The sequence below is a fragment of the Rhododendron vialii genome, chromosome 9a (genome assembly GCF_030253575.1).
Source record: "Rhododendron vialii isolate Sample 1 chromosome 9a, ASM3025357v1".
NCBI lineage: Eukaryota > Viridiplantae > Streptophyta > Magnoliopsida > Ericales > Ericaceae > Rhododendron > Rhododendron vialii.
The window spans coordinates 32177674-32193816 of record NC_080565.1 but is presented as its reverse complement, the minus strand read 5'-3'; the positions used below and the strand labels follow the sequence as shown (position 1 = coordinate 32193816).

General features: G+C 39.0%; 1 protein-coding gene across 4 annotated transcripts in view; it reads left to right on the top strand.

Annotated features, from left to right (window-relative positions):
- Positions 1-16143, top strand: part of LOC131301121 (probable LRR receptor-like serine/threonine-protein kinase At1g56140) — a 477161-nt gene that overhangs the window by 343877 nt on the left and 117141 nt on the right. Inside the window, exons 27-33 of one of the 4 annotated variants that reach the window (XM_058327282.1) lie at positions 9592-9790; positions 9868-10005; positions 10833-10951; positions 11290-11500; positions 11594-11825; positions 11953-12103; positions 12506-13057. The exons of 1 other annotated variant lie outside the window; for it this stretch is intronic. In XM_058327282.1, coding sequence (XP_058183265.1) covers positions 9592-9790; positions 9868-10005; positions 10833-10951; positions 11290-11500; positions 11594-11825; positions 11953-12103; positions 12506-12772 — 1317 coding nt within the window. In that variant the 3' untranslated portion in view covers positions 12773-13057. Of the gene's footprint in view, positions 1-9591; positions 9791-9867; positions 10006-10832; positions 10952-11289; positions 11501-11590; positions 11826-11952; positions 12104-12505; positions 13058-16143 lie in introns of those variants that run through there. 2 more of the 4 variants (XM_058327281.1, XM_058327283.1) reach the window with 2 other exon arrangements.

Below are 16143 nucleotides of genomic sequence, written 5' to 3'. Positions count from 1 at the left end.
AACAGATTTTCCTCCGTCCCTCTGGGTCTTGGTTTCCTTGTTCGGCTCTTCGATGTGCATGCCTTTTCCGTTCCGTCGAGCCTAGTTGTTATGGTCGAAGTTTTCTGCCGGGATTTCTCCGAGACGCTCGGATACGTGGCGTCTGGTCTCCATGGAATCTCGGCCACGGTGGGAAACCGTTGTGCAAAAGAACTCCGCGCGACCAGTCGAGTATGTGCTTGTAAACGACTCGGTATCCCTAGTGTTTGTTCGATCGTGATGGCTCTTTGAGCGGTGTGTTCGGGATGTTGTGGGCCGCTTGTAAAGTATGATCTCCCTAGCATCACCTGGGTTTGGTGGGATGCCAAGGCGATCCTTGACGGAGCCGCGGTGGCCGGCTTCGTGAAGACGATCTTGTGGTGGTGGTGGTGGGGGAGGTGTTTGCCTTCGTCTTCTCCCGCTTCTGCCTCCCGCGGATCTAGATATAGCAGGGGTGGTTTCTCGCAGTATTTGTTGTTTCATTTGGGCAACTTCCATCCTGAGAGCTGCTAGCTCGTTGTCCCTATCTTCGTCGCGACGCTATAACAATCGGATGTAGGCCGTTGTTACGTCGTCCGCTGCTGGGGAGAGGCCGGAACTCGGAGGGAGCGAAATGGACATGTGCCTCTCCGAAAATGGTGGATGGATTGTGTTTCCATTGGCGTCTTTGGCCCCTGAGATGGTGACGTCCGCCAGATCTCCGCCCATGGTGATTGAAGCCGCGGTGGTTGTTGAGAGGAGGAGGGGGGATTGAAGGAGGTTCGAGCCGTTTGGATCAGAAGTTTAGGTTTCACGTCGGGTTCACCAATTGTGTGGCCTGTGGTTCTTTGATCTGTAATCCTCCACCGTTGGCTCGTGGGTTTCCTAGCCTTCTCGCTCAGCCCTGCACAGTGAATGCATGACTAAGACCTGGTCGGGGTTGCCTGGCAAGACCCTCCGGCGAGAAGATCAGAATGTGCAGAGAATCAAGTAAGAGACTAGGGTTTTGAGATAGTGTAGCCTGTACCTCCTTCTCTAGGGTTACTCCTGTATTTATAGAGCCTTCTTGAATTGCTCTATAAGTACGGGCATGTGCCTTGCACGGGTCAGGTGACATCGCCCTGACGTCACTGAGTAGATCTGGCAACCGTTTTTGGGTGTGAGCTGGCAGCCCCCATGTGCTCCCATCGTTATCTCTTGGCGTAACCGCTTCATCAAGTGAGAAAGCACATGACTCAGCGGGTGGCCAAACCGCGCATATGGCCAAGCCCGGTACATGGCCGAGCCCGACGGACGACCCATGTGAGGAACATGCTGACGGATCTTCGCCTCCGACGGCGGCCGAGCCTGGGCTATCCATGTCGCCTGAGCTCAGAGTAAAAGATCTCGCTGATGGATGAGTCTCGGCCAGTTGTCGAGCCCCAGTTCAAGTACGGTTTCATGGTCGGTCGGTCGCAGACAATTACGTTCGGCCTACTACAATCTAGTAGTCAGATTGTATATGAGGGGGATAACGACGCTCTTGGTCCAGCTAGTTATTATGAGGATAGTACAAAAAGATGGGCAGTAAGTAATGTCGGGCAGTTCAACAATATAAACAATGCCAAGTATATGAGTGTCTCTTCAAGTCAGTTCAATACTTCGGACTCGGAGCTGTTACATACAGCACGAATATCACCGGGATCACTAAGATATTTTGGGTTGGGACTTGAGAATGGTAATTACATGGTGACTCTCCAATTTGTAGAGACAACATTCTTAAATCCTCCAACTTGGAAAAGTCTTGGAAGGCGTGTTTTTGATATATACATCCAGGTCAGTGCCGCGTTATCACAATTGGTTTTTTTTTTTTTTTGGATAATCCTAATCCTTTTTTGAAAGAAAAAATAACCACAAAGAACAAGGAAGGCATACCTTCCAATTTAGGGGTGGGCACGGGTCAGTACGGGTCGGGTTTGTCCCGGACTCGTCACCCGACCCGAACATGTAGGGTTGGGAATCCCCTCACCCGCCACCAACCGATCTAGCTAACATAACCGACCGTTGCAATGCATTCGGGTAACTGGTCGCCCCGACTGAAACCGAACAATCAGAAAGCAAACTAGAGACTCAGATGAAAACAGGTAGTAATCGACACAAATCCCTTCAAAATATTAGATACAGAGCTGATATAGAACACGCCAAATGAAAAGGAAAGGAAAAATAAGAGAAATTGAAAAAAAAAATCAGAAGTCAAACCCTAAAAATTTAGGAATCTGAACCAGTGGGATTCTTCAGTCCTCCGGTGGATCCGATCGAACCAAATATTATGCAACTGGGCCGCCGATCAATTTACTTGGTGTCACTAATTCCTCTGGGTAAAAATTTCTCTTTATTCTTGAAGCGGTGAAGCCCCATTTGCATTTCCCTTTGATGGCTTCAATCTGATTTTCGAATGAAAATATAGAAGTGAGGAGAGATAGACATGTCTTTTTTGTGTGGGATAATCGTGATAAGAAGAGAGAAGAGAGGGAAGAGTAGAGAGAGATTCATCAGTTCTCTACTTCTCTTGAAAAGGGAGAATTGATGTAGAGAGAGAGAAAAAAAGAAAGTGGATGGGTATTAATGATAAAGTGTAAATGTATAGATCCGTACAGAAGTTCAGAACTTCTTTTTAGGCACAACAGGCGTGGGTTTTGAAACCTGCGCTAGCATTAAATGGGTGTAGGACATCATATCTATGATATATGTATACGTATATAATATGGTCGGGTCAGACCCAACGGATAAAACACATATGAACCCAAACCCCGAGCCGAAAACAGATTTTTAAATACAAACACAAAAGATAATATGATGGTGCTTGATATAGGCTATCTCAACACGGCACGGATCATCAATAGCACAACCCGTCTCACGTTATAAGTTTATCTCAAAGCCTATCCCGAAACAATGAAAATGATCATATGATGGTGCTTGATATCATAAATACAAACACAAAAGATAAATAAGAAAATAGTGACTTTCATAAAAACTATAAATCATCCAAAGTCATACAATTAATTGTTGAATAAAAACCGGCCCTTGAAATCTAAACAATCATACTACTTGGAGAAGCATCCTCGTCGCCCTAGCCAGAGTGTTTAACCAATCATGGAGCGTTTCCCTCTACCGCAGTTGCGGCTGTTATGCGTGTAAAAAAGATCCCCCGAAGTCCAGTTGATGTCCCTTTTTAGGGAGCGGGGACAGCAACATGTAGCTGCCCTTCAAAATGTTGTCGTTTTGTGTTCACTAGTGCAGGCCTTCTGCACTAATGATATTTTTTTCGTGGGCCCATTACGGGTCCTACAAAAATAATTCAAATTGCAAGTTATTCTTAAAATATTTTTTATGGGTTCCTAAAAAATTCTAGCAATCCGATATCTGTAAGGGCTTTTTTAGCATTCATAGGGGCCCAGCCTACGACTTCTAAAACACCCTATGAATACTGAAATAGCCTTTACCGATATACGATTGCTCTAATTTTTTTCAGGAAGCCATAGAAAAATATTTAAGAATAACTTGCAATTTGAATAATTTTTTGAGAACCCGAAATGGCCCCACAAAATAATCAATAGGAGTGCAAGGCCCTGTTTGAAACTTTCTGAAATTTTGATTTTTTTAATTTTTGCGAGGCTCATTATGGGTCCTACAAAGGTGATTCAAACCTAATTTTTTTAAGAACCCAAAAAATATATTTTAAGAATAATTTGTAATTTGAATTATCTTTGTAAGACCCGTAATTGCTCCTTTCCTTTCCAACCTCCACCCCCCCCCCCCCCCCCCCCCCCCCCCCCCCCCCCCCCCACTTTTTATGTTCATCCCATGCTCCAGTTTTCTAACTAAGAGAACAACCTTTTTTATGTTCATCCCATGCTCCAGTTTTCTAACTAAGAGAACAACCTTGGGCTAGTTGCTATTCAGTGGCCCTTGGGGCAAATAAGTCCCAACCAATGAACAAGTTTTCATAGAATTCTAGAAATATGAAACGGATAAAAATATTTCGTAATACATGGAAGGAGTCATGTAAAAAGACTAATATACCCGCACACATTTGAAACCCTAAGTTTCTTCTTCTCTCTCATTACGAAGCCAACGAAACTGCTACTTCTTCTTCTCTCTCTCTCTCTCTCTCTGAAGAAGAAATGTTCAGAACAGAGAGAAAACAAAAACCCTTTTGCTAAAATGTTCTGAACATATATATGTTAAAATGTTCATCAATTTTAGTTTCTAATTTATCTAATTGGTAACCTATAGTTTTGAGACACTGAAGCACCCTTTATACACCTTCCTGGAAGAAGAGAGAAAATTAGCATAAACCAGAATCAAAATATTCAAAAAATTGAGGAAATACTGACTAAATTAGCTATTAAGCCAGAACAAGAATCACCCCAAGTTTCTACCATCACAAAAAATTATGACACTAGTACTTCCAGTCAAATAGTACCAACTTCTTCTGATGAAGAAATCACACAGTTACAGAAACAGTTCTCTGGTCAAGAAATTAACCGCCTTTTCAATCCCCCAGCAAATCCAACCACTCTTACCAAAAATTGGTATTCTAGACCAACCCCCCCTGATTTACAATATGAAGAAAATAATTTGACTAATCAATTTTTTGTTTCCTTTAATAAATTATATGAATGGAATATTGATGGCTTGAGTGAACACCAAATATTAGAAAAATTAAACCACATGTCAATGGCTGCTAATAGCTACTTAAGTAATACGGACCTTAATCAACCACAGATAGTTGATCTATTAACCTCTGGTTTCACTGGAATGTTAAAAGCATGGTGGGACAAATATCTCACCCGTGAGTCACGAGAAGAAGTTAAACACGCTGTTCAATTAGATGAAAATGGTCTCCCAATTTTTGACAATGAAATTGGAATGGGAGCACCAGATGAAGTCAATACTCTGATTTATACCATAATTAAACATTTTATTGGACAACCCAGTAACATTACTTCTAGGATACATGATCAACTGAGTAATTTGCATTGTCCAACATTAAGCGATTTTAGATGGTACAAAGATGTTTTCACATCTAGAGTCATGCTTAGAGATGATTGTACAAAATCATTCTGGAAAGAAAAATTTATTAATGGACTTCCTAATTTGTTTGCCCACAAAATTAGAGATGTCCTTAGTCAACCAACAGGAGTCATTGAATATGATAAGTTAACATATGGTGACATTAGTAGTACCATTATATATATATATATATATATATATATATATATAGAGAGAGAGAGAGAGAGAGAGAGAGAGAGAGAGAGTAGCATAGGGAACTCACAGGGGAAGAGAGCTGTAAAGATGGTGAGATTGGAGTGTGGGGCTTTGATTAAGTGGCGGAGCTTTCAAGACAGTGTGGGTAAATTTCTTGGTGCAGATAGAGTAGTGTTCACGTGGTCTTTACTAATACCTAATGTAGTCCTTTATAATTAATAACTTAGGCTCCGTTCCGGAACCAAAACAAAATTCTTATTTTTTAAGAAGGTAATTTCAAACTCAAAAATTATGTACTTATTGAAATCTAAAAATATGCAATATGGATCTTGTTTGGAATATCTCAATGAGATCTTTTATACGATGCAAAAAAAATTGAAAAATTATTGTTCATTTACTTTATTATTGAAATTGAAAATGTGAAATAAGCTGCGTATTTTTTAAGAAGGTTTCTTGAACGGGGCCTTACTCTTTTATACCTCAACTTGCTCTTTTTTACATACGTCAGACAATAGTCAATTATTCGGGACAAAATTCTCTAAAAAAATATGGCTTGGTCAATGTTAACAGAAATATTGGTCTTTACTAATACCTAACGTAGTTCTTTATAATTAATGACTTACTCTTTTTTATGTACATCAAAACAATTGTTAATTATTTGGGACAAAGTTCTCTAAAAAAATATATGGCTTGGTCGATATTAACAGAAATATTGGTCTTTTACTAAAACCCAATGTAGTTCGTTATAATTAATGACTTGCTTTTTTATACCTCAGATAATATAGACCAGAGGTATGAAAGTGAGGGGGATTGAAATGGGATTTCGCTATTGTGCAGAGGGAGGATGAATTGGGTGAGGGAGGATGGAAAATTAAGCAAGAAGGGTAAGAAAGTGGAGTTTTTTTATGGGGTTTAGGTGTTCGTGCCACTGGATTTGGAAATCTGGGTTGGGGATTTGGAAGGATGTGGGTTATTCCCGTGTTTTTGATTTTCTTACAAAACGTTAGAGATGGAATTTGAAATCTTTGGAAATTGATTTTAAGAAGCAAAACAAATTTAGCAGGCAGCGACCGGCTTATTGTCGGAGGCTAAATGGCCTGAAATCGGAAATCCAAAATGTAATGTGGCTGCCACATTCTTCCTCCATTTCAGACCAAGAAAAACACAGAAACAGAAAAGCGAAAAATAAACAAACCAGAAATAGAAAATCAGTCCCCTTTTTTCCTCACAATCAACCCTTAGTGGGTCTCTTACGAATTCATCTCCCTCACAGAGGAGGGCTGGGGATGCCGAGATGGAAAAGAAGCCAATGGCAACCCTCCTGTTTCTTTTCTGCATCTTTCGAATTCATCTCCCGCACAGGGGTATTTTTATCTTGATAAATTAATTATGAATTCCATGTCTTCGGAATTAATATTCTCCTTCCCATGACTTATGAATTCCAAAAAAATAGTCCATAAATTGGGATTTATTTGCCCCAACACCCACTGAACGGAAATTCCCCCAATAACCTTCCTTTGTGTCTTCATTCTATTGCCATCTTTAATGCCCTTAACATGCATCCACCAATCATCTTCCAAATAATCTTCTCTCGTGCAAGCTCAAACCATATATTCTTTAATTGATTGGTGGAGCGTTGGGCCCACCATTTAGAAATATTTTAGACCACTTAACCGGCACATGCTACCACACTCACAAGCCTGAATTATCAGTTCAACTTCTGAATCATCTTTGCACTAATTAAATCGAAGGCCAAATTAGTTGGACTGTCACCATTTGTTCGCTATTCACATTTAACTCCTCAATTTAGCTCCGAATGTCATCCAACGGCTCCGCTGATCTTGAAAAAGCAAAATGAGTCTCAAGCTCCAAGTAATGTGCAAAAAGGACATAACAAGTTTTAAGTTAAAGGGACATAAATAAATGTATTTACTCTCCAGTCTCACCTATCATCCTTAGTCCTAAGGCCTCCTCTAATGGCCATCCAAAGAATGAAAAAATGTCGAGGAATGGACATGGAGTACCAGATTAGGTGATGCCAGTGTACTATAGGTTGGTGGATTCTGATAGCCTATGAAGCACGGATACTCTATTTTAGCCTTCGTATCTCGTACCATACACCTATCGGATACGAATACGCTCGGATATGTTCTAAATACGTATCCGATACGTTTTTTTTAGAGTATCTTGTTTTTAGATTTAATTTTTGGTACCCCGATACGTTTTGGATACGCTTGGATACATTTTGGATACGTGCGGAGGTAAAAATGTTATTACTTAAAATATATGGATCAAAACTGCAATTAGAGCTTTATATTTATTTCCCCTAGCTAAATAAGTCAAAAACAAAGAGGAAAAAGGCAGAAAAAAAAGACGACGATATCTCTCACTCGTCACTCGACAACAAAACGACTGTAAGTGTTTCTCTCTCATCTCTCTCGTCTCTTTGTTCTCTCTCGTCTCTCATCTCTCTCTCATTGTGTATCAATGTATATATATCGGATACGTATTTAAAATGGTTTTTTTTTTAAGTATCTATGAAATTGAGATTTGAACCGTTCAATAAAAAACTGTTCGAAACTGTTCGGATCAAACCCTTTCCAATCATTTTTTTTTGCTAATTTCTTGCGGGTATCCTTAAAATCACGTTATGATCACATTGAGCGGCTCGGATCTTCAAAATTTGATCGGAAATTATGAGGTATTTTTTTGCGTGTCTCCGGAACCGCCCCGATATATATATATATATATATATATATACCTATACGGAAATATATATATATATATATATATATATATATCGTCTCTCTCTCTCTCTCGTCTATCATCTCTCTCGTCTGATTTAAGGGTTTTTTTAACAGTATAATCTAATTTTAGGGAATTTTTTTTATATATATTCAATGTGTCTCAACGTATCGTATCCTACTTCATGGAAAAATCACATATTCACGTATCCGTATCGTATCCGAATCCGTGCTTCTTAGCTGATAGCATTCCAAGTATATGCAACCCTAACGGTAGAATGTGGAGATTGTCCATGGAACTTGATCAAGTCTAGCATAGTTAGGATGGAAATGTGGAAGACGAGATGTTGGGAAAGGCCAAACCCATCGAGTGATATAAACAAGATTTGGACACTTCAGAATCAGTAGGGATACCTGATGAAGGGCCAAAATATATGTTTAGGGGCCCTTGAGGCAGCCAATTGTCATGCCAGAGGAATGTGCTATTCCCATCACCAATAATATCCTTGATAAAGGGTCTAGCAATAGCCCTAAAGGCTAAGAATTTTTCTCCATGTCCATGAACAGCTAGAAGATGATTCCATTCCTTAATCCCTCTTAAACCAAGTCCTCCTTTTTTAGCCGAGCAAACATTGGCCCAAGCAGCTTTGTTAGAGTGGGAATATGCTTCAGTACAGTCCGTAGAAAGTTTTTGAAGAGCTTCTCAATATTCAAGCAAACTGAGTTGGGAAGAACAACATGCATGGTCCAGGAAATTAACTTGTATATGAAAAAGGACTGACTTTATGAGTTGCAATCTTCCAGCGTATGATAAAGGACTTATTGGCCCGACTTTTGATTTTATCCTAGATTTTAGAAATGAGACCTTTGCAATTTGCCACAAAGAATTTTGAGGATAATAGGGGGACATCCAAATATCTAACTGGAAGTGTACCCGTTTGGAAGCCCAACAGAGAACACATGATCTCTTTCTCCTGATTTTCCATGCCTAAAAATACACGCTACTCTTGATCTTGTTAGGCTGCAGACCAGAGTATTAACAACAAGTTGAAAAGACTGATTGTTGGGGTAGCACAGAATAAACAAGTCATCGGCAAACATATGTGAGTATGAAAACTGCCCGGGATGGTATGAGAACTGCCCTAAATTAATGTGAATTTGGAAGATCCTAGAAAAGAATTCCATGACCAAGGTGAATAGGTATGGGGAGAAGGGTGTTACACGGTTTTGGGTAGAACTCATCCCCAAAAGTTAGCTATTGTGTGGCTTATATACTTCATGTTACTTTGGTACCGAGGCGATATGGGACTTTGCTTCATACCCTCCCTCAAGCGCAGCGTGCTCACTCGACATCAACTACTGTGTGTAGGCCAGAGACACGCACCCTACCCATTTTTTGTACCTAGCATTGATAACATGGTACACGATTTTGGATAGAACTCAACACCAAAAGCTAGCTACTAAAGTGAGGGTGCCCTCACACTTATATAATTTCATACTATTACTTTGGTACCCTGCGGCGAGACTTCGCTTCACAAGGGGATCCCCTTAAGTTGTTACTATTTTTTTGGTTCTTAAGTTATCAACCTCTTCATTATAGGGGAATCTGGTTCAGAAAGATTTCGACATAAAAAAGGAGGCCGGTGGGGTCTCTTTCCAAGCTGTTCAGATGGTTTTCCCAGCTCAAGTATCAAAAAACTACGTTGAAATCCATCTATTTTGGGCTGGTAAAGGGACTTGTTGTATACCTTCTTTTGGTACATATGGACCTTCTATTTCAGCAATCAGTGCTGTCCGAGGTAATAGGTTTTGTAAATATTTGATGCAAGTTTAAAAATGTTGGTTCCAATTTTCTTACTACTAAGATTCTCTACAGTCACATCCGACAAAAAGAGTATGACTGGTTTCATTGTGAAGATTGTTGTTCCAGTTGGAGTTGTAAGCTTTCTATCTGTCCTTGCGCTCTATTGTTTTGTCCATCGCCGAAAAAGGCCTGGATGGGACGACGATGAAGGTAAGAATACTCAGGAAACTTGAAAGCCTAGTGTGTTATTGGACTATGACCTTTGCATCACATCAGATTCATTGTTTTCTTGGGTGTGGTTCTGCTATTATATTGAAAATTTGTTTGCAATGACGTTTTAGATGTATGGGTCCTATGCTATTTATTTTTGTGTTCTTAGTAGTGTTAAGCTTGCTAAATGCTTTTTGTGTGATTCGTGGCATGTTCAGACATGATGAAGGTATATGTGTAAATGTTCTCTTAAAACACTCTCCCCTTTCTAGACAACCAGCAATCCTATGATAAAACAACCCATCCCTCCCCTTTCTTTCTCACCAGCGATTACCTTAAATCCTCTGGTTTCTTTGTCGAATGAGGGAAAAGAAGTAAACCCATAGTCGAAGAAATACATTTTGGCACTGCCCTTAGTGTCCTGCCCAAAATTAGTATGTTGTAATATCCATTTTCTTACATAATTTACTACTCCCTTTGTCTCAATTTGTTTGTCCACTTTGACTTTTAATTGTCCTAAAATGTTGTATATTTTTAAAGACTAATGGATCAAAAGCTACAAAATATCCCTTTTACACCATACTATTTGAGTTAAAGTAATCATTTTCCAAACGTGGGAGGGTAACTTTTGGAACATTGAGCTTTTATAGGTGTAATGATTATGTTCCTTAAAACATTCTATTCTAAATTGGTTAAACAAATTGGGATAGAAGGAGTAACAATGTGCTAAAGAATGATAATTATCATCCTTTAAGCGTAATAGATAAGTAAGTTGAGTATTAACTTCCTTGCATATTCACAAACACTGGTTTTAACTGTACTTGCAGAGCTCCTAGGGATGGATGTTAGGCCCTACACTATCAGTTATGCAGAACTAAAGGCTGCAACAGAAGATTTTAATCCTGCAAACAAACTTGGGGAGGGAGGCTTTGGACCCGTTTTTAAGGTAAACATCCTTCTAATAAAAGACAGGCTATCCTGGAACAACTTCATATTGCTTTTATGAAATAGCACCCATCGACAGACTCCCTTGAATATTGCCACTTCACCTCTGCTTTTCCCTTTTGTATTCATTATGGATGGCAGTAGTACGCTTGTACCATCACATTTTTGCATTGCTTTTCATTAAAATAAGACCATGGAAAATATAAACCTGCTGTTCTAGATTACTTGCTTAGAACTGCGATTTATTGGTCCATACCATTTTTGCTTTTCATCAGATCAGAAACCACGGTCGGGACTACACAATATTTCTCAAAATTTTAAAATTTTTATATTCTCTAGGGAACACTTAATGATGGGAGGGTTATTGCTGTCAAGCAACTGTCTGTGGCCTCCCGCCAAGGAAAGGATCAATTTGTTGCAGAGATTGCTACAACATCTGCTGTTCAACACCGAAATCTTGTGAAATTGTATGGATGCTGCATTGAGGGGAACAAACGACTGATTGTTTATGAGTATCTTGAAAACAGGAGTCTTGATCAAACATTGTTTGGTACAGGACATCACCTTTACTGTCAATGCAAATTATAGATCTTTAATATGGTGAATAAGTGAAACGTTTAACTGTTTGGCATTTGTTAAGCAGGGAAGACAAGTTTGTTTCTTAACTGGCCCATCCGCTTTGATATATGCTTGGGTGTAGCAAGGGGTCTAGCTTATCTTCACGTGGAATCTCGGCTTCGCATTGTACACAGGGATGTTAAGGCCAGCAATATTCTTCTTGACTCTGACCTCAACCCCAAAGTTTCTGATTTTGGTTTGGCCAAACTTTTTGATGACAAAAAGACTCACATGAGTACCCGTGTTGCAGGGACATTGTAAGATTCTCCGCAGTCAATCTCCATGTATTCTTTAGTGTTATTGGTTTCGATATTCTATTTCGGTACTGTTCGTAGCTGAAGTATTAACTTACATGTGATGAAATTTCAATGGTTACTGATGCAGTGGGTATCTTGCACCTGAGTATGCTATGCTTGGGCAACTTACAGAAAAGGCCGATGTGTTTGGCTTTGGTGTTGTAGCTTTGGAGATTGTCAGTGGAAGGCCAAATACTGACTCGAGCTTGGAAGAAGAAAAGATCTATCTTCTTAAATGGGTATGTTTCACTTTCTTTTAGGCACTCATTAGTTGTTGATCCTTCAAAAAGTTCCAAATGGCTACATATTCGGTTGTGGGCACAGTTTATTTTGACTGTGGTTACTGATTCGGCTACATCTTTTTATAATTCTTAAAAAGAAGGAAGGATTATTCTATCTTGGAAACTTTAGGATATTTCGCTTGAGCATCATTAGAAACAAGATAAGTTGTTCAAATACTATGCAAAGAAACTGATAAATCCCCCTGTATCTCTGAAACTAAATTCTAGTATTCTTGGTGTTAAAATGTGCATCAATGCCAATGAATATCTGATCCACTCATCCTCTCACCCAGCCCAGAATGGGTGCTTCCCACTCTGCTTACATGATTCTATGACATTCCTTTCTTCCCTCCTTTTTAGGCCTGGCATGTGCATGAAAACAACCATGAAGTTGAGCTAGTGGACGCTAGATTGTTAGAATTTGACGAGGAAGAAGTAAAACGAGTTATACGAGTAGCTCTTTTGTGCACCCAGACATCCCCACAGCAACGCCCCTCCATGCCGCGTGTAGTGGCGATGCTTTCAGGAGACATTGAAGTTAGTGTAGTTACTTCACGGCCTGGATATTTTACTGACTGGAACTTCGACACAACCAGTTTAATGACTACGGATACTCCAACTGCATAAAACGAACATAGCCAATTCAGTTCATCAACGAGTCGGATACTCCAAGTGCAACGAACATAGCCGATTCCGTTCATCAACGAGTGCAAGCATGGCAGCAAATCCGGGGTTAGAGATTTTCAACGTAATAGTAAATGGGTTTTTATTTGGGATTTATTGAAAAAAAAATTCTTTTTTGTATTTTGATTGATTTTTGTGAAATTTTGCAACACCTTTAATTTTACATGGATTATGACTTTATGTGAATAATTATAACGCTTATTAAATTGGAATGTGTTTATTCGGAAAGGATGTGTAACATGGAGGTGCCTACTAGGGGCATTGCCCTTTCCAAATTAATTGATGTCTACCGGAGGTATGGCTCTATGCAAAAAGGTGCCCTGGTAAGAGGCTTGAATTTTTCTAATTAATTGTCTTCAAAAGAAGTGATTCTTCTTAATGTGTGTCTAATAAAGACATGGCTTTTCACGAAAGGGTCTTTGTAAGTATGTAAATAGATCCTTTGTAAAGCCGTAAGTCTGTCGACACAGACAAAGGGTGCACAGATCGTGCACAGATTCTGATGTGGGGCCCATTACGGGGTCCCACACAAAAAATTCGAGCCGTTCATTAAATTTAAAACATTTTTTCAAAGGCTCTCATGAAAAATCAATTCAATTCGAAACCTATAAGTACTCGATCTAATTATATAAGTTTTCATTCAGGTTCAAAGTTGAATGAAAAGTTAAATGATTAGATCGAGTACTTCTAGGTATCGGATTGAGCTAATTTTTGGCGGGAGGCTCTTGAAAAAATGTTTTAAATTTAATGAACGGCTCGAATCATTTGTGTGGGACCCGTAGTGGGCCCCACATCGAGATCACATAGGAGGTACTCCCGATTCTCTTCAGCCTTTGACAACCACAACTGATAAAGCAATTTAGACCCCCTCTGGAGATTGGGAAAATTTCAACTAGAAGCCTAAAACAGCTTGGAAAGCCCTTTAGAAATAAGAAGAAATAAATCACGAGTTCACGTTAATCTTGTTCAAAAAAAAAATGTCCCCTAGTCCGCATTCATTATGCGTCTCTTATACACGAAATATAGGCCCCGAAAGTTAGAAGAATAGAACACGGGAGAATGGTAGATTCTAAGAGCAAAAGCAAGTACACCTGTACGTGTGAAATTTATTTGCCAGAATGACTATTGTTACTGTGGTACTCATAATATATCAAAAGGTCCAAAAATAGTAATGGTGCGGCAGCTGTTTGGTGCCATTTTTGCACAATTGCAAATTCATACCTTTGAATTGAACTTTCTCGATCATTGTTTTGATGCAATTCAGTTGGCTTGGATATTGGAAGTTTGACAAGGCCAATGTGTGTGTGTGTTTTTTTTTTCCTTCATTCGCAGCAGAGCAATATCACGGGAGCGGATTGCTCACTCGCAGGGCCATTTCAAGTCACATCACGAGGCAGCGAGACCCACCCGGGAAGGCAACCCGATAGCGTGTCTTTTTTAAAAGTGAGGGGAAGGAATCTCTTTAACGATAGCATTTGAATGGCAGCAGCAGCAAAACCAGGAAATGGCACTCAGCTATATCAACACCAGCAATAGACATTGCTAGTAGCACCCCATACACGCACACACAAAGCTGCTAGCCCACATACCCACACACATGCACAGCTTTCCACATACACCCACACACCCAACCCGACAAAAACAAAAACACAACTTCGACATAGCCAAAGTTGGTAGGTACCAAAGATGGGTTTTTCATTTTTTGGCAGCAAAAGATAAGGGGGAATTACGGTTCAGTGGAGAGTGGGGCAAATAAGTCCCAACACATGGGACACTCTTTGGGAATTAAAAACCCATGGAAAGAGGAAAAATAATGCCCAGCTCATGGTATTCATAATTTACTCAGACAAAAGTATCCCTCTCTATTGTAACACACACTCAGGGAGCAATGAACACACATTCAGAGAGCAATGTATACACACACTCAGGAAGCAGTAATATATGATTGAAAGAGCAATATAATTTAATTAAAAGTGCAATATTATGTGATTAAAAGAGTAGTGAAGCTACGTCCACCGATTCCCAAGTCAATGAACTTCCACCGATACCTTATACACGACGCCGTTTTGGATTATTATTTTTTTGGTGTTGAAACATTTGATTTTATCCTTCTCTTAAGACTCTTCAACGAGAGCCCTTGAGCTAAAAATTAATTATGAACCTTTTGGATAAAATGATCAGAAAAATAATATCTTTGCACCGGTTCAAACGGATTGAAAATCGGAACGCTTAATTTTTTTCATTTGGTTTTATGGTTCTCTTGGCTTTTCAACGAGAGCCCTAGAGTTAAAAATTAATTATGATCCTTTAAGATAAAATGATAAGAAAAAAAATATCTTTGCACCAGTTTAAAATGATTGAAAAATTAGAACACTAATTTTATTTCATTTGGTTTTATGATTTTCTTAAGGCTCTTCAACCAGAGCCCTAGAGTTAAAAATTAATTATGATCCTTTAAGATAAAATGATTAGAAAAATAAAACCAATTTTTTTTCTTAAATAATCATAATTAATTTTTAGCTCTAGGGCTCTCGTTGAAAAGTCCTAAGAAAACAACAAAACCAAATGCAAAAATCTTATTTTTTTGATTATTTTTATCAAAAATGATCATAATTAATTTTTACCTCTACGGCTCTCGTTGAAGAGCCCAAGAGAAGGATAAAACTAAATGTTTAAACAAAAAAAAAATCCAAACCCATATTCAACTTAGATTCATAGAAGGGACAACTTAGATTTATAGAATGAGCAACTTAGGTCCAAACCCAAATTCAACTACATATCGACTCATGATCTCATACAATGAACAACTTAGGTTCATAGAAGGGGCAATTTAGGTTCATAGAAAAGGCAACTTAGGTCCAAACCTATATTTAACTTAGGCCCATAAAAGGGGCAACTTAAATTCATAGAAAGGGCAATTTAGGTGTAAACATAAATTCAACTACATATCGACTCATGATCTCATAGAAGGAGCAAATTAAGTTTATAGAAGGGGCAACTTAGGTTTATAGAAGGGGCAACTTAAGTACATAGAATGGGCAATTTAAGTCCAAACCTAAATTCAACTAAGGTCTATAAAGGAGCAACTTAGATTCATAGAAATGGCAACTTAGGTTCAAACCCAGATTCAATTACATATCAACTCATGATCTCATACAAGGGGTAATTTAGGTTCATAAAAGGGACAACTTAGATTTATATAAGAGGCAACTTAAGTCCATAGAAGGGGCAACTTAGATTTTAGGCTTCCTATTTGCAATCCTATAGAACAGAAACGTGATTATAAGAGACTTAGAGATAAAATTTAATTATGT